Source organism: Priapulus caudatus, unplaced genomic scaffold, assembly GCF_000485595.1.
Source record: "Priapulus caudatus unplaced genomic scaffold, Priapulus_caudatus-5.0.1 Scaffold5, whole genome shotgun sequence".
Lineage (NCBI taxonomy): Eukaryota > Metazoa > Priapulida > Priapulimorpha > Priapulimorphida > Priapulidae > Priapulus > Priapulus caudatus.
Genome location: NW_014577066.1, coordinates 687,852 through 706,760, shown reverse-complemented (window position 1 = coordinate 706,760; position 18,909 = coordinate 687,852). Strand labels below are relative to the sequence as shown.

The 18,909-nt window shown below is 45.6% G+C and overlaps 1 protein-coding gene across 2 annotated transcripts in view; it reads right to left on the bottom strand.

Moving 5' to 3' along the window:
- The window catches only part of LOC106804915 (rho GTPase-activating protein 20-like), a 40,473-nt gene that overhangs the window by 9,226 nt on the left and 12,338 nt on the right, over window positions 1-18,909 (bottom strand). Inside the window, exon 1 of one of the 2 annotated variants that reach the window (XM_014806330.1) lies at window positions 861-2,037. The exons of the other annotated variant lie outside the window; for it this stretch is intronic. Within the exon in view, the coding sequence (XP_014661816.1) occupies window positions 861-1,151 (291 nt within the window). The 5' untranslated portion in view covers window positions 1,152-2,037. Of the gene's footprint in view, window positions 1-860; window positions 2,038-18,909 lie in introns of those variants that run through there. 2 annotated transcript variants of the gene reach the window in all.

Below are 18,909 nucleotides of genomic sequence, written 5' to 3'. Positions count from 1 at the left end.
GTGTGTGTGTGTGTGTGTGTGTTGCGCACACGCAAACACGCACACGCGCGCGCGCGCGCACACACACACACACACATATATATATATATACTGTTAGTCGTGCTTCAATATACTAAAAATTTACAGAAACCATAGCTAAGACATGTGTTTATATGTGCTTCAATATACTAAAATTCGCAGAAACCATAGCTAATACATGTGTTTATATGTGCTTCAATATACTCAAAATTTACAGAAATCATAGCTAAGACATGTGTTTATATGTATCTAGAATTTTAGAAATGTAACTCCAATCGTTCGCGAGATATTAGAGTTAGGGCGTGTGAAACATCTCACGAGTTAGCCGGCGAACCGAGTTCACCGTTCTCCAGACGCGTCAACTCATCTCACGGACCGAGCTCACCGATCTCCAGACGCGTCAACTCGCCACACGTACCGAGTTGGCAGGTGAACCGAGTTGACACGTGTGAGCACATAGAACGATGCGCATGCATCACGCTGCATATACCGCCACAAACACAAGGAATTAGCCCAAATCAATTCTCACATGCACTCTTCAAGGCACCTTAGGCGCCACACGGAGATATGACTCGCGTGAAAATGTGACAGAAGCCCACCGACGATCTAGTCTACCACCAAATATCGCTGGGTAGGGGAAGAAAAGATGGGACAGACGTCGGTAGATTGATGGGAGCATGTGTCCCACAATACGCGGAAAGGGAGGGGTGCTAGCAGAAGCGTGTGTAAATAAGAACATCCTGCTCGCAGGGATGGGATTGGGGTAAGGGTTGGGGGTTGTCGATGATCCATCAGGATGTATGTACAGAAGTTTCTGAAGCCATACTGAGGCCGCACGTTACCTGCTGGACGGTGCCACGGTGATCCACCCGAGACAGCTCCGGTGAGGAGAACGACTGCAGGAATCTTTCCGGGCGCGAGACAGCAGCTGGCACCACTGCAGACTGCATCGTGTGTCTGCGTCGCCACGAGAATCCAATGCCAATCGACCCCACCCCAGGGGCGTGGGACGACCCGACCCCCGGGCTGTCCGACCCCACCACGGGGCTGCTCGGTCTCACGGCGCAGTCCGGGAGCACGTAGGAAATCGTGTATCGTCGCTTGCGGCGACTCAGCTTTGTCGTGAGAGTCATGGCAACCGATCGCGCTCCGAGTCCGGTGATGAGGATGAGGATGCTGGTCGCTTAGGGATGCTGCGGATGATTCGCGGACGCGGACTCTCGCGCTGTCAGGCAATAGCGAGTTTTACGCAATTTACAGGAGCTGTAGCAGCTCTGACGCGGGTGTCGAGAGATGGCCGGCACTAGTGCTGTGTAGCGGCATATTTCACTCGTCTTTGGCGCTGGCGCTAACGTGCGGTTATCATAGAACCCTGATGATACCCAATCCACACGCGCATGCGCCCGGCGACAAATAAACCGAATATCCCAGTCACATGTATCTATATCCAAGATATCTGCGTCGAATCAGCAAGGCAATACCGCACCGCAGCGGGGAATGTTGTCGAAGTAAACCTCGGAAAAAATAGCAAAGCGCCAGCGCTCGACGCGTCGAGTCAACATCCGATTACACTACAGAATACTTCCCACAACGTCTTGTAAACTCAATCACGTATCCGCGCGCACACGAGCAGCCAAGCGCCGGAATTCCAACACGCGAACGCACTCGAGTCCATAAATAAAGACTGCCTGTCCACCGGTTCTCCGTGATGGTATTGAGACGGGAGCAATCCGCGGACAGCAGGCGCGCGTACGTCCGGGCACGTAAGAACACGGCGGGCCTACTGGTTCGAGGAGCAAGAACCGGTGCGGCGCGTAAGCCTATCTGCGCACCTATTCTTCTCGGTAGTGCTCGCCGATCTACGGGTGCAAACTATTTCTAACCAGCAGTTAGATAGTTCTTTCTCGCGAGAACAATGCCGTTGTGACAATGCCTTAATATAGTTGCGAAGATCTGGTTTTACGGGATCGCTTGCCGCTGCTTGTTTGTCTGCTGCTCAGCGGGAAGGCGCAGCAACACGCGCCCATCCCCGCTTGTGGCCGGACTACGCCTAACCGGACACCGTCTGCTACCACTGAAATAACAGGCTAAGCTGCAGCCGTGTCAACACTGCGGTGTCAACTATGTTGCGTCGCGGTGGGAGAGGATCAGGCTAATGACGCGTGGCATGAGGCAGAAACTGACATGTTGACGGGCATGTTGACGGCTGCTGTGCTGGTAACGTCTCGCCTGATAAAGCGCTTGCTAGACATCACTTTGTGGCGCCAATGCAACCATTGCTGCCCACTATAAGCTGTTGTCTCAATCGCAGTCGGATTGCTACACAGCATAATGTATTTTAATTAATTTATTATTATTATTTATTATATATGTGTTTATTGTTTTACCATCTGCGTGCGGAGAGATGAGAGTGCGTGAAGACGCACCGTGTAGAGGCAAGGTCGCTGCGGATATCTCTTGCCTATGGCGCTCATTTTTTTTGGCAACGTTTCGCATTAATTCACACCAGACATAAATTCCTGATCATCCGACCTTCTCCGTCCGCACGGAATAAGAACTTACTAACGCACGTCAAATACCTGCGCAGAAGCGACGCAATGGCACGTAGTTTCGCATGCGGATCCGAGTTTCGTCGCTCAGTCCTACGTCTATTCCTACACATCGCAGCGCTGCTGCTAGCAGCTGGCTGTCACATGCCATCGTGGCAGGTGTCAACGACAGCATGCAGCAGTGCCCCGTTACGAACGCGTGTAGACAAGCACACGAGAGAAGCGTGTAGACAAGCACACGAGAGAAGCATGTAGACAAGCACACGAGAGAAGCGTGTAGACAAGCACACGAGAGAAGCATGTAGACAAGCACACGAGAAGCAGACGCGTACGACCGAGAAAGCGGCAATAAACCTACAAGTAAACGCCGCTGTTAAAAAATACCACTCGACGCTGGCTATACTCACTCCGGTTGCTAATGATGCATTCCAGGCCGGCTGTCTCGTGAAACTAGCAGAGCGTCAATGGCTCGCGCCTATCGCCGCCATTATGGCTACGTTATAGTGGCTGATTATGGCCAGTGAAAACCCGAGTGGATGAAAAATACAGTGCTTAACGTCGAGTCGGTCTAACGGCCCATGTTTTACACTTTCGCTCATGTTGGGGAGGGAAGCAATCTTTTTTAATGGGTTCATTCGGTTGTTTGTCGAGTCTGTCTTGCTCGAACCTGTTTAGAGACTTATTAAAAGAAAATTGAGTAGGGGAAGGGGACAGGATTTCCCGCCAATTTCGGTATTGGCGGTTCAGTCCGAGTTTGCATGTTTTCAGTGCGGAGTAAGAAGATAAAGACGGTTGCTTGGACACACATACGTGCCGCTATAATCGTCCCCTTAACTATAGCTGTCCAATTACTTTACAGTTTCCCGGGCCCCAAAAGATGCATGACAGTGTAGGAGTCATCAAACTCATGTTACGAATGACCGGTCTCACAGTATTGTATTAACGCAAACTGGTGGGCGTAAGAGGGAGGTGGAAAAGGAAGATGAACAAAGAGCGAGGCGGAGAGAGTACAACAAACGGAGATAAGAGAGGTCTATGCAGATAGGTAGTTTGATAGATAGGTGAATTAATATATATATATATATATATATATATATATTATATATATTTAGAGAGGCTGAGCAGAGAGAGAGAGAGAGAGAGAGAGAGAGAAAGAGAGATAGATAATTACTGATAGTGTTATATTACAAGAGAAATAAAACGGCAATGAGGGGGTAGGGTTGGAAGAGAGCGTGGTGGATGGTGCGAGAGAAAGGAAACACCGTAATAGACACCGGAGGAGAACGGAAGAGTTCACTGCACTCACTTGTCTATAAGCGCAGCTATCTATTTCCACGCGCCGCGAGTCTACGTACGTACGTAGGCCCGGGACAAACACCACGATACGACTGCGGCTGTGGCGCACGATTTATGTGGAATTAAATCACGAAGCAGTTCGCGCGAATGGGCGACGAACGAGAAATGAACTGGCGCGCGAGCTCAACGACAAACATTTCGTCGCAGATCCACACAGAAGAGCGTGCGCTAGATTACTCAGCACGCTAGCTAATCCCACTACTCCGTATTTGCTCAACACGCTGCATGAGGCAGCAGATTGTTCGGGGGGTTAAAGGAGGCACGCGGGTGGAGGGGAAGGCATTCACCTCTCAGAGCCCAGACCAGAAGCTGCCATGCAGAAAGTAGCAATGTCTCCCTCCATCCTCTCTCCCTCTCTCTCGCCTCTCGCTGGCTCGGTCTTCATTTCCGCTGTCTGTTTATTTATGTCCATATATTCTTCTCACTCTTCCCTCTCGCCTTACTCCCTCGCCCTCTCCTCATTCTCCCTCTCTCCAACTCCTTATCTCTCTCTCTTTCTCGCTCGGTCGCTGGTTCGTTCTTACTGGCTGCTCTCTGTAAATCTGTGTCTGCATCTTCAGTTCGCTCTACTCTCCCCCTCGTTCTTGCTGTCTCTCTCCCTCTTCTCTCTCGCCCCCTCTATCTCTCTCTTTCTTTCCCCCTTTCACACCCCATCTCTCGCTTTTGCCGGATTCTTCATTGAGCCAACAGCCATCGGTGGGCCCCCTGCATGCGGTCACAGGAACAGCCGTTAGCTAGCAGCTCGCAGGACGCGTGAAATTAAACAAGGCATTCGGAATTTAATCGCTACCATAGAACTTTAATCCCTAAATTACGTCGTGGAATTGTGCGGATTGATCGCGACACACGCACATCGCTCCTGGCGGGCGATGTTTATACTCGATGCTCGCTGTACGCATGCGCATGGGGTGCATTACGCGAGGTTCGGGTTAGCGCACTCGTGTCTGCGTGTGCGCACGCCTGTGCATGTGATTTTCTGTAAGACTACCTCCACCAGTCAACACTCCCGCGCCGCAAGACGTGTACCGATTTAAGAAACGGTAGTTGCTTTCTCTCCTTTTCCTCCTCTCTCTTTTTGTCTGTCTCTCTTGCTCCTCCCCCTCTCTCTCGTGCTCTCTCTCTCTCTCTCTCTCTCTCTCTCTCTCTCTCTCTCTCTCTCTCGCTCTCGTTCTCTTACCCACACACGTTCTCCCTCGCTCTCTTTCTCGCGCGCTTCCTGTCTCACTCACTTACACACTCTCCCCCTCTCTCTATTTCGTCTTCAACCCGTTCTTCCGCTATAACGTCAGTCACGTAAAATGTAAAACCATTTACAACAATAAACACCCGTCGAATGGATTGGTGATTAATTTCACTTTCGTAACGAATGTCTCTCTCTCTCTCTCTCCCACTCACACACTATCTCTCTCATAACTCTTATCGGTATCGTAACGTGCTCGCATGCTATATTACCGACAGGGCTACACTCAACACAATGGAATCCTCAGAAGAAGAGATTAACTTAAGCTAAAATAAGAACTCGCCAGTGAAGGTGTGAGAATAGAAAGCAGGAAGGAGTGAGCATAATGGGGTTAGAGCCAGTAGCCAAGCAAGCAGGCACTGATTAACAGCAGCGAAAGTACATACACAGTAGGTGAAACAACAGCGCGTTGCTGGCCGAGCAAGCAATTTGTGAATGCTCGCAAATAATTACCAGTAATCTGCGTTACGTAAGCTTTCTGCGACTGTGAGTACAGGAAGAAGTGGAGAGAGTGGTGCGTAGCGGCTCCTTAACGGAATAGTTCATGGACACAGCGTGGCGAGTGAGCGTGTAGGGGTAGGAGCCCGGGGACTGGTTAGGTTTAGGAGAGGGAACGGGTCGGGGGTTGTTGGATGAAATCAGGTAAAATGAAGCGACGAGATATAGAGGAAGAGAGAGGGACAGGAAGGGAAGGGGTTCGGACGGAGGTAGGAAGAGAGTAAAAGAGATTAGGACGACAAGAGAATGAAAAGAGGGAACGGGGGTAGATATATTTGTAAAACGCAAAGGAAAAGAGAATATTAACGATGAAGACACAAAGATAGTGAGGGAGGGTGGGTGAGACGGGAGAGGGTGATACTGACACGCACGTACGCACGCGCGCGCACGCACGCGCGCGCACGCGCTTACGATTGAGAGCGAGAGAAAGAGAAAGAGAAAGAGAAAGAAAAACGTTCCACATCTTAAAAGTAAATTTCCGTTCTAATTATATTATTATAAGGAGTCTCTCTATTCTCTCTATTATTCACTCCTGTTATTATCATACACAGGTATCCGAACATACAGACAGACATGACCTACCCCAGACATATCGCGACTGATGAAGAACGCAAATGAGGATTCTATACATCTTCAGATGATATGGACGACATGGTGCTTCTTTACACGCTACCAGGTATAATTTTCCGACGCCTTCCCTTTACGCATTTACCGAGACCAAGCATGTACACACAACACAAATCTTTCCATTCAACACATGCGAGTTTTAAACACTTAGCGCAGCTAATAACTATAAGACAGAGGAGGGTTAGCACCACGCACACAGAAAGAGAGTTCATAGACCTACATTATGAGCGGTGGCGATCGGAACAATAGAGAGAGCTACGGGCGAGCGACGGGTTGTTGCAGCTGCCTGCCAAGGTCCCTAATAGAATTACATCACGCTGACCAACTCGAGGAAGCTGGCACACGCGAGAGGAAAGGGTTCTCCTTAACACTTCAGAGGTCATTGGCCAAACAGCTAGAATATGAAGAAGGGGAGATTCAGGAAGCAAGGAAAGGACCGGTACGTGCTTGTCACCCAACAAAAGGACGGGTACATGCTTGCCAAATCAGAGACGGCGAGTTGTATGCTAGCTGAGATGCATGCGGGAGGTTGAATCACGGTGATGTGTAAGCCTAAGTTAGAGGGTATCTTTCCCCGATAGCAATCTTGGAAGAATTTTGAAAAAAAGGCTGCTTCCCGTTAAAACTAATTTTCTGGATGTGCTAGGCTGCTTGCTTCTGATCACGCATATACGCGCAGGCTCCCCTTAAATACTCAAACGCGCGCACATACTTACACGCGCAAACACCTACACGCACACATCTATCCACAAACACACGCGCGCGCAACGGGTTGTAAATCAACTCGTATAGTTATTGCGATCATCTTACTAATGATCACGTGTGCGTCACACGAAACAAACCCCCCCGAAGAGCGATTTATGAGAAAACTTGTTTAGCAGCAAGACTCGCTGCGTTGTAGCGTGGCAGCGACCCTATACCGTCTCGCGCCATCTATGCTGACAAGCAACTAACTAAATACGTAATAGAATCACAGAAGGCACTGCGACACTCCCGTTCTCTTCCTCACAACAGCTCAACTTTCCCACTCTTCTTCAATAACCAACAGTTCTCCTTCATCTCACTCTGTGGTATAATAATTGCTACCGTCACTAATATATTATTATTTTCCACTTTCCACCACGATCCAGAACATAGCCACAGGCGCGATAGCTACGCATCAGCCATATAAAACATATATCTCAGCCGAATGGATAGTCGACCAGAGGTTTTACGAGGTGTACAAGAGGAATTTATTATTGGCGTTCATAACGAGATGGAACGCAATTCAACGTACACATAAAGAGGCGGGTTTAGTTCCACGTGTAGTGGAAATTGATTTCAATGTCATGATATGATGTAGCAATGTCTTTCTCGAGTTCTTCCTCTTCTTTATCCGCTCTTCCGTTCTTTTTACTTTCTCACTGTCTACACCCTCCTCATATGTTTTCCTCACTTTCTCTATCTCCCTATATATATATATATATATATATATATATATATATATGCGGGAGAATGAGAGACGATTCTATATATTATATATATATCATATATATATATATATATATATATATATATATATATATAGAATCGTCTCTCATTCTTCGCTTTTTCTGCCTCTGTCTTTCTGCCTCTGCCTCTGCCTCTGTTTTGCTTTTTAAACGACTATTTGTCATTGTCTGCCAGTCTTAAAATACGACTATATTAAAATTAATGTTCACTTAAGTTACGACAAATTAATTAACAACAAAGTTTGAGTAACATATTCTATAATTGTATCGGTAGTGAACAATTGGCTGGCAACGCCGAGTAACATAATACGGTGATAAACTGACATGCAAAGCGCTTGTCAGAATGTTTTTGTTACATCTTTTATTTGTTTTTGTTTTTGTTAAAACTAACAGCCAATTACGTACGCCCATTATTCCACTCGTTTTCATTCACTGTCAAGTAACGACTTTTTGCGGCATTAAATAGACAATAGTTCTACAGATTAATATACAGCTTTGTTGCGAATCAGCTTTAATGAAGGGCACTGGGTCGACTGTCACAGAAAGTTGGACACTTGCGCGCTTCAGCCACCAACGAGATGCGAAAAAACGCCTTGCTTGAACGATGATCGGAAGAATGATTACAGACAGAAGATTTAGTCACACACATACACACACATACACACGCAGGCGACTACTGTGGTCCTTACGTACAAAGACAGCACTGTTTGTAAGGGCAGTGGGTCATCTAAACAACCACAACAGCACGCACACGCACATAGGCGCATACACATGCAAGCACGCACGTACGCACGCACGCACGCACACACGCATGCACGCACACACGCACGCACGCACGCGCGCACACACACACGTACCCAAGCATGCTATCACGCACATAACGTGTATAGACAGACCCCCATGCACATACAATCGCACACGCTCGGAGACACTGTTTACAAATAATTCCACCAGCGGATGATTTTATATGAGCGCACTACCGCATTAGTATCATTTTCAGTATAATAAACAACAAATAAATATCTCTTTTGAAATTATATATAAAGAGCTATATTTTCGAAACTTATCGTTGGGTCGATGGTCATTGATCGTTTGGTGGTTTAAGTGCGCGCTGTATTTGCTTATGCTGCTTCTCCCGCTTCGCATTTTACATGTTCTTGTAGTTCTTGTAGAACATGAGCATTAATTTAATAAGGTATTGTATCATTTCAGTTTTCCCGATTAGTTTTACGAATAAAATTGTTACTGTGGTGTTAATAAACAATGCCATAACATGGAAAATCACTAGTAGCCCTTGGTTGTTTTGCATCGATAGTAAGTTGGTGAAAAAAAATTTTGTATAATTTATACAGTGCATGAACAACCTAAACTCTGACCCAAAAACATCAGCGCTTAGAAAATATCTCAGTGCGTGCGTGTAGTTCTAAGAAGGTAATATTTGCTTTTCTTGGCTATACTATACATGTACAGTTTAGCGGTACAATGTAACAGATAATGTTATTTACTTTTGCCCTGCACCTACACAACACTTTTTTACGCCCACAGAGAACCACCCACGTCTGATTCGACACACAACAGAACAAGTGTATAAGTCACTTCCTCAATAAATAGAAAAGTCATTTTTAAAGTGCAAAGTATATAGGTAAGCTAAGCCCGAGGCTTCATGCAGGTACACACCCTGCTGCGCTCAGAGGGATACATGTTGGAGATAGGCACGCGGGGGCGCCACCACGAGGAAGTGTTAAAGTCACATTAGCCATGACGCAAAACGTCAACAGAGGTTCAGGTGGTTCTCGCAAACCCACAAAACGCACGTACGCTCGTATGTACGCACGAACGCTCTCGTATGCACGCACGCTCGTACGCACGCACGCTCGCTCGTACGCACGCACGCTCGTACGCTCGCTCGCACGCACGCACGCACGCACGCACGCACGCACGCACGTTCGCTCGTACGCACGCACGCTCGTACGCACGCACGCTCGTACGTACGCGACTAACTAAAACGTATTTTATCGCAATGAGGAGCAGTAGTAATTACCGTTGCGACTGACTGCAATCGGTGTTACAGTAAGTAACGCCCTCTGGTGTTAAACGAGATACTTATGACCGGAAACTGGAGCAATAACTGATTAATTATTACAAAGAGATAGAAATTAGAGATAAACTTCTACCCACATTTAGAATTTATACGTGCACACTTGGTGATGTTAGTATAACACGGCCTGTCACGCACATTTGCTCGACGCCCTGACCATCGGCGAGTTCATTTATAGATAGATAAATTAATAAATTAATAATTATATATATATATATATATATATGCATATGGCGTACACGCACATGCACACCCGCCCGCGTGTACACAGACACGCACTATATATATATATATATATATATATATATATATATATATATATATATATATATATATATATATATAGGTTTTATATAGGTTTTTGGGCCACATAACATCTAAGGATTATAAATCTAACCATTTTGATGTGAGTATTTGTTGCCATAAAACGCAAGTAGATATGCTTCACACAGAATAATTAATTTCTTTTCTCTTATCCGATTAAAAATTTCATTAACCAGTTCAAATTTCTTCGAACAAATAACAGCGGATATATACGCGCCGTGCGTGTCGAAGTGTCTGAAAGGGACCGATAGAACTAGAAGCGAGATACAAGAATTTGACCATGAAAGATAAACGGGAACACAAACAATAGTCACGTACACACATTGCGATGTGCCCCGCATAGCGAACAACACGATATCCTGAAACATGCGATTGAAATGTTAGGAACAACGTAAATGTGATAAAAAATTGTGTTCAGATATCTTTGAATCAGTACTTCATCAGTGAATTGTCATCAGATACTCGTAATCACGACCGTGAAATATGATGAATAATATGTGATCACATCATGTTAGTGATGTACAATTAAGGATATACAATCACGATGTGATATACGATTAGTAGAATGCGCAATAAACAATATATGCATAGAGTGTGATGATAATATAATATGATATAATATATATATAAATATATGATGATGATGATGATGATGATGATGATATAATATGTGATGACCCACTACGCACATTTAGCAACTTGTTGGTAATGACGAGTGTTTCGGCGGCATTATAGTAATAACAACGTTATAATATGATATAATATATATATATAAATATATGATGATGATGATGATGATGATGATGATATAATATGTGATGACCCACTACGCACATTTAGCAACTTGTTGGTAATGACGAGTGTTTCGGCGGCATTATAGTAATAACAACGTTATATTATTATAAAATAGAATAATATAGAATATTAATATAAATATTATTACACAATAACTGATAACTACCCGAGCACGGGATCAGCGCCCAAAACGTCGCAATCTCAATGACATGCTACCACGCCCCATGGGTGAAACACGAAAACTAAATGTTTTGATTGGTGCGCCCAGGAAAGTCTGTTGTCTTCGTTTGCAGACCTTGGTTGTGCGCGCGACCACCGCCGTTGATTCACGCTACAAACGCCCTTGCGCTTTAAATAGTCGCGCAATGTCGAGCAAAGGTCACCAATTTAAATCCCACAGACCGCGCAAAACGACGCTAAACGTTTGACTATAGGCACGATTATTACCACACGCACACGCACACGCACACGCGCACGCACAGGCGCACGCACACGCGCACGCGCACGCACACGCACACGCACACACACTCGCACACGCACACGTACACACACACACACACACACACACACACACATACAGAGAGACGCGCGTTGTTTACCGCGAGTGAGAGACATTGTAATCACGAAGCGGTGACTAACAGAGCGGGAACTATGTGTGTATAGATAGCGCGAAACCTAGAAGCAGTGAAACGTTCGATGTTATTACACGCTAGGCGTGAAAATAAAAGCGAGTCATTTCGATAATATAGGCGCTTGTTTCAAACTCGGTGTTGCTCGATGCTTCGCGCTTTAACTATCGGCGTATTACTAGGTTCTCGACCATGTAAAAACATGTACGAATATTCATGGATGAATGACGAATAAATACATGGCCGGTGCTGGGAAGTTTTTTCATTATCGCACATATAGCGACGGCCTGCGATGGGAATATGAAGGAAAACGACTAGCGGTGATAGAAACAACGAATGTGATAATTAGCGCGTTAGCATGGGTACTACTACTACTATTATTATTTTTATTATTATTATTATTATTATTATTATTATTATCTTACAGCGCCAACTTTTCCGCTTAATAATCTGGATTCTGAGAGGAAGTTCTACTGGCTACTCTCTCTCTCTGACTAATAAAATTATCAGATATAAAATTGAGACGATTTTGGCAAAGGATAGGTAGAAATATAAGTGTAGCCTGACGCATAAATTACAGACACAGTATTCAGCGTTGTAGGCTCATCTCCTGCAAACAAACAGGATGTTCGGCTAAGTGTGTCTGAAGCGGTTAACAGGCAAGTGGCAGCGTATAATAATAGCTTTATAGTGTATTGATACACTGCGAATTTAGCCTCCCCTACTCCTGCATCATTAGATGGAATTAGTGTAAGCCATGCAAAACCAGCACAGGGTTAGACTAGTGGCTGCAATAGAACACCATAGAGGTATTAGGAAGAATACCGCTGTGTCAGTGAAACAAGCACAGTATAACTTAATGTCTACTGGGGTGCGAGTGATACACGTTTATACTGTACGTTATTTTATTCTGGGTTAGATAGAATTGAGTGCTGGATTGTTCTTAAACTAGATCAAGAAAATATTGGGGTTATATAATTCAGAATAATAAAGCCGATGCCCACGCCATTATATATATATATATATATATATAGCATTATTACATATATTGCCCATTATTATGACGTAGTGCATTTATTCAATATAAACTGAGATGATTATCTGATTTTTGCCCTGAAATAACACGACCCATCTATTAACGAGTGAGCTGGTGGATGGACCAACCAAAAAATATTATTTTATTTGTTGCGCATTCAGTATCATTAGTCTGAAAATCTGTTATTATACACAACTGGTGTAGTGCAGTGATGTGCAGGTAATTGAGCAATAAAAGAAATGCTGCCCGCTCTGCTGGCTTCTAGCAATAAGTCATCTGAGGGTGGCCTATTTTGTGACTACGAACCCATTGGATATGCTTCACATATAACATCTGCTTCTTCCTAAATGCAGACCCAATAAAATCCAGAAAACAGAGCGAAACGGGTATAAAAAAATGCAAAACCAATGAGAAACGGAGCAAGAATATAGATCAGCAGTGAGGTAAGACTGTTAGTACATACGCAGGATGAGAGGACAGGAAGGGGGCAGCAGGGAAATCGTAGAGAAGGACGGTGAATAACACTGTATTTCAGCGATGGGTCGTGTGTGAACCCCCAAATGACGGTCCTAGATTTCCCACCGAAAAAACTCATAGCCAGCAATCACAGTAAAAGTGACTCACGCTCGCCTCCTCTCGATGACACCTAATTACTACACGTCGCGGGCTTGATTGCCGGGTTGAGACGATGGTCGGACAGCAGCCGACAATAGCATATTATCTGCGGCGATATGCAATGCCGACGATTACCACCTGCCAGGTGTGTGTGAGGCAGCACTGCGTTACCTTCACAGGTCTACCCAGGTGAGGGAGGGGGAGCAGCGTCCTTCCATAGCAAGCGGAACTCACGAGATCTCATTGTTTTTGCCGAAATTATAAGGATTTACGTAGGAGAGGAGATAGCGGTGTGAGATATGGCAGGCGGAAAACGCGAGGCTAACGCCATTGCTGCAGATATCAATGGGCCGTCTGTCGGTAGCATATACTATTACGATTTCGCCTTCACCACCGAGCGAGACAAGTAACACGTTTCGCGTGACGAGAAACAGGGGGATTTTGACAGAGATAGCAGTCAATCAAGTTCTTCAACAAGTTTCTCTTCGAGAACTAACAAGTACAGCGAAACTAGTAAGAGGTAATGAAGATGTTTACAACATTCTCCATAACTACAAGTAATGTTATATTGATGGCGCGCTCATACCTTTTCACTCTGGCGTTTTTTTCACTCATAATTCACTCGGGGCGTTAGCGACGATGACATGCACATTGAGGCGAGCTAGGGTGAGCAAGCAAAACTAGTTGTCTGTCTGGAGTTAATAGCCGTAAAACATGTTACTTACATTTACGGGCACTCAACAACACCCGTAACCCTTTACCGCCAAACGGAGCTACACTACGTCTGTGGGTGGCACTATATCTAAGGGTAGCTCTACATCAAAAGATAGCTCTACGTCAAAAGATAGCTCTACGTCAAAGGGTAGCTCTACGTCAAAGGGTAGCTCTACGTCAAAGGGTAGCTCTACGTCAAAGGGTAGCTCTACGTCAAAGGGTAGCTCTACGTCAAAGGGTAGCTCTACGTCAAAGGGTAGCTCTACCTCAAAGGGTAGCTCTACCTCAAAGGGTAAGAACGCGATTAACAATTGTGTTATTGCCTGCGTCTGATCAAACCAATTTCAACCAAATGAAGACGAAATCATCAAATTATTAGCGAGCACGATACCTTTGCCCCCTCATTCTAATTGGCTAGGGTAACTATTGAGATCATTGAAACGCTGTCGTGTGAATCGCATTAGAATGGTTTGACCGTTTGTTACGTTGCGGAACTAGTTATATAGCTAATACCCATCGAGACAGCAGAAGATCGCATGTGTATTTCTAATTTCCCAAAAGGCGGCGAGCACCGGTAAAAAGGCAGCGACCTGTAACGATACACTTCATACAATACCGAGGCGAATACACAAAGCACAGAAGCATAGGCGCGTTCGAAATTTTGGTTTTGTTCGGAGGCTGTTGGCAACTTTGACAACTATGAGGTTTGACATTCGATCCCCTTGTGTATGTTTCGCTGTACATCATCGAGACGAAATTAACTAACATCACAGCCTAGATCTCTGAGCAGCTGTCAGACAGTCATACAGCAGAACGACTCACACAGCAAGGATAACAATATAAGCACTATTATACATAAGCATTGCGGCGAGAATTAGTTACCAGAATCAACACAGATGGCGCCACGTCCGAACCTCAACACGCACTTGCTGCGAGATTAGGTCGTGACTAGTCGTGACCCTTGGTCGTGACCACATAAAATATTCGGTGATTCAATTTGCGAGCGGCATTTGCACATATATAATCTGATGTACGCGGACATATAACCGCCCTCTCGCGCTCCTCTCACACTTCCGTACGAATGCGCTGGCGTTTATATTGCCGTATATAAATTCTAAGAGCGAAATTGATTTTAACGTGAGAACATTGTTCCACATCACGACATGGCGCACGTGCAAGTGTTATCAAACAGGCGCAGACGCAAATCACCACTTTATGTTTAATAATTAATGGCCTTATGAAATCATCTTACGTGATAACATTTAATAAGGTAACACGAATATATATATATATATATCAAGAGCTAATAATAAGAGCTAATAAGAGGTATTATTAGCTCTTGATATATATATATATATATATATATGCAATTCTGTCCACGCGGGCCACCAACCAGGCGATAGCGACACAAAAAATTCTAAAATCCTGATAGGTGATACGGACTACTAACGAAATACGACTACGAATTGTGATCCAAGTTTCGCTGCCCGTCCTCAATGAGAATTGGGACCGCCGCAGAGAGTTAGAATGATAAGGTGTATTGGAAACTACACGCGCTTAATGTTAGTATGCCGTATCCGAACCCTTCCCTGTGTTACCTACGATTCCGATTTAATTCTGCAATGAGTACAGTAAGTCAAGTCAAGTATGGGGAGACACGCGGGCGCGCAAGTTTCTCATTTACATGGGCGAGCATCGGACGCTGTCACTGAACCCAGCCGCGACGATGACGATGACGATGACGATGACGATGACGATGACGATGACGATGACGATGACGATGACGATGACGATGCGGACATATCGCAAGCAGCCACAGGTCATCGCCGCGTTACACACGCAGTCACACACTCGCCGGACACCTCCAGCACCATCTATATACACAGACATGCCTAGAGGTGGACGGGGTGGAAGAACCCACGACTCTGCCGCATGCATGACAGTCGGCCATCGATTAGCGTGCGGCGTACAAAGACCTACAGCCGGCAGACGTGCGATCCTTCATCACGCCAAGTTTGCTAACGATTCGCAGGAATGCTCTTCGCTCACTCGCTAGTGTAGATTTTATTTTAATTGTCCCAGTCGCGAGGAGGTTTAGGTGCGGAGCGGCGGAGTGGATGGAATGCGCGCGTACAGGAACGCCTGCGAACCTCGCATGCGAACACGTTTGCTTCCCATGTAGCAAGGTATATACATGATGCACCTCCCCTATGGCAAGCGCCCTCCTCTACCAGGTACATTCACATGATCTAGCAGGGAGCATGGTGCATTGCGCTTATACATGCGGATTTGACCTTTATCGCCCATGCGCAATGTAGAGGGGGAAGTTTATCGGGGGGTGTATACCACGTTACACCCACCGAGTATTATTCGTAGATTGCAGACCACCTTGGCGGCGGCGACGTCGTACGTGCACGTGACACGTATCCGACGTGTCGCACATATCGGACAACGATCGGTGTTGGGGTGGGGGGTTCATGTCGACGAAGTTTCCGAGAGATTCGATTCAATAAGGGGAGTTTCCGATTCACGTATACGCTTCTGATTGGTCGTGAATCGGCGCAGTTGCGTTGCCAATCTAGTGCATACTATATTACGTCAAATAACGAGCATGTCAATCATCAATAAGATCAATAATAAGAAAGACAATCAATAAGTCCGCACGTGACACTGAGCAAGCAACCAGAGCCACTAGTTGACAGAAGCGCGGTGACCAATTCTACACGGCGTGGTTAATTTATTGAACATTTGTGGTTGATTTACTGAACACTTTCGGTCGATTTATTGAACACTTGTGGTAGATTTATTTTACGATTGTAGCTGATTTAGTTAACATTTGTTATATCGGTTGTCGTGATTTCTCGTTCATTGGGCTGGAACGTGTGCAGCGACACTGAAACATCTATACATATACTCGAACAATAAGAAAACAAGCAGTCCATTATGACCCCGATATACATGGCTTGGGAAAATATGGGTGAATAGTGAACAACAAAGCGGGTCTTTGTTGAATAATGAAAACAGACATTACATGGAACTTTCCCTTGCTCTGCCGCTTCAATGCCCTTCTTTTCAAATAATTGTCACGGTATCGCGCATGTTTCTGCGTTACTCATACACGAACACGCACGCACGAACGCACGCAAGCATGAACCCACGCACGCGCACACACACGCATGCACGAACGCACGCAAGCATGAACCCATGCACGCGCACACACACGCATGCACGAACGCACGCAAGCATGAACCCACGCACGCACGCGCACACACGCACGCACGCGCGCGCGTCCTTTCCTATCTCGAGGTGAATCTCATGTGTAGCGATAACTTGTAGCCACAGTTCGCCATGCCTCGCCTCTTTGATTCGCTGGCGCACGTACCTACCGGACCAGGTCGGCACAGGTATTCTGTGCGTTACCCGCCGCGAATAGGAGGATGAATACAGATGAAACACGCAGATATAGCGGCGAACACGGCCGTATAGCAGGCTAATGAAATACGTGCCTTGCTCACGTACATGTCTTCCTGTGTGTGTGTGCGCGCGCGCGCGTGTGTGTGTCTGCGTACGTGTGCACGTGCGTATGCGCAGACTTTTTGAATAACTGGCAGCATTCAAGGTGCACGTATTGTGCTATTTTAAATTTTGTTCGCATTGCTTGAGTCTTGCGTAGCGGCGCGCTTGCATGGCATGTAATTCAATCACTTTCCATTATGCTTTTGAATATCATCCAACATTTTGTATTCACATAATTACATCGGAATGCGCTGGCAGGTATTTGTGCGCATGCGTGATCGAGCGTGGAAGGGTACGCGCACCATCGTATCATCGAAGTCTATTGTCGTTTTACACGGATCGTGCACGGTGCAAAAAACTTGCTTTAGAGTTAACAAAAAGTTGCCAGTTTTACGCGAACAAAGGAGAAATTCTAGTTTTAATCTAGAGACCCTGCGCAATGTTTTTATTCTTATGTAACCATAATCGCTCCAAGAATTACTGCTGTAGATCTTGCTTTCATTCTATATATCCTACCTCGCCATTATTCCATCTGATCCAACTACCGAGCACTTTGCTATAGAGCGTGAAAATATTTGTATAATTTGACACAGGTATAGTTGACATATAGCAACTTGCTATGCCTGTGTGTGTGTGTGTGTGTGTGTGTGTGTGTGTGTGTGTGTGTGTGTGTGTGCGCGTGCGTGCGTACGTGCGTGTATATGTGTGCGTGCGTGCGTGTGTCTCTCCGTGCGTCCGTCAATCTATCCGTCTTCCTCTTTGTCTGTCCGTCCGTCCGTCCGTCCGTCTGCCTCGCTCTCTTTCTCTCGACGCAGTCCCGCAGGCACACGTCCACGCACGCAAACATGCACGCACGCACGTACGCACGCACGCACACGCCTACGCGCATATACATGGATGATAAGGTTAATAATTGAATATTATATTAATTAAGACGCTGTTTATACTTGTGTCGCTATATCTATGCTGTTATGTATATATATATAAACACATATATTCTCTCTATATATATTCATCTTGAAACTGGATAGCTCGCATTCCATGTCAGCTTGTATGACGCGCATGTTTGCTCTAGTCGTTCTTATGTTCGCCGCGTTTGTATAGGATGAGTATGAGATGGTAAACTGTCATCCGAGTTGACAGGGCACATTAATTCCTGATCTGCTTGCAATCTGTACAGTATTAACACGGCATACCACCCCTGCAGGGTTCATGAAACAAGTCTGTAGCATACTGGCAATGTTAGGTGAGGCACCGACGAGGGTGCGACAACGGGACAATAAACAATGTTCTCTTGTCACATATGCAGCCGACATGCTCCTTCTGGCATGCAACCACGAATAAACCAAGTTAACGAAGCAAAAATGGTATAAAGTCGAGTCGAGTTTCTATAGGAGTTCCTCT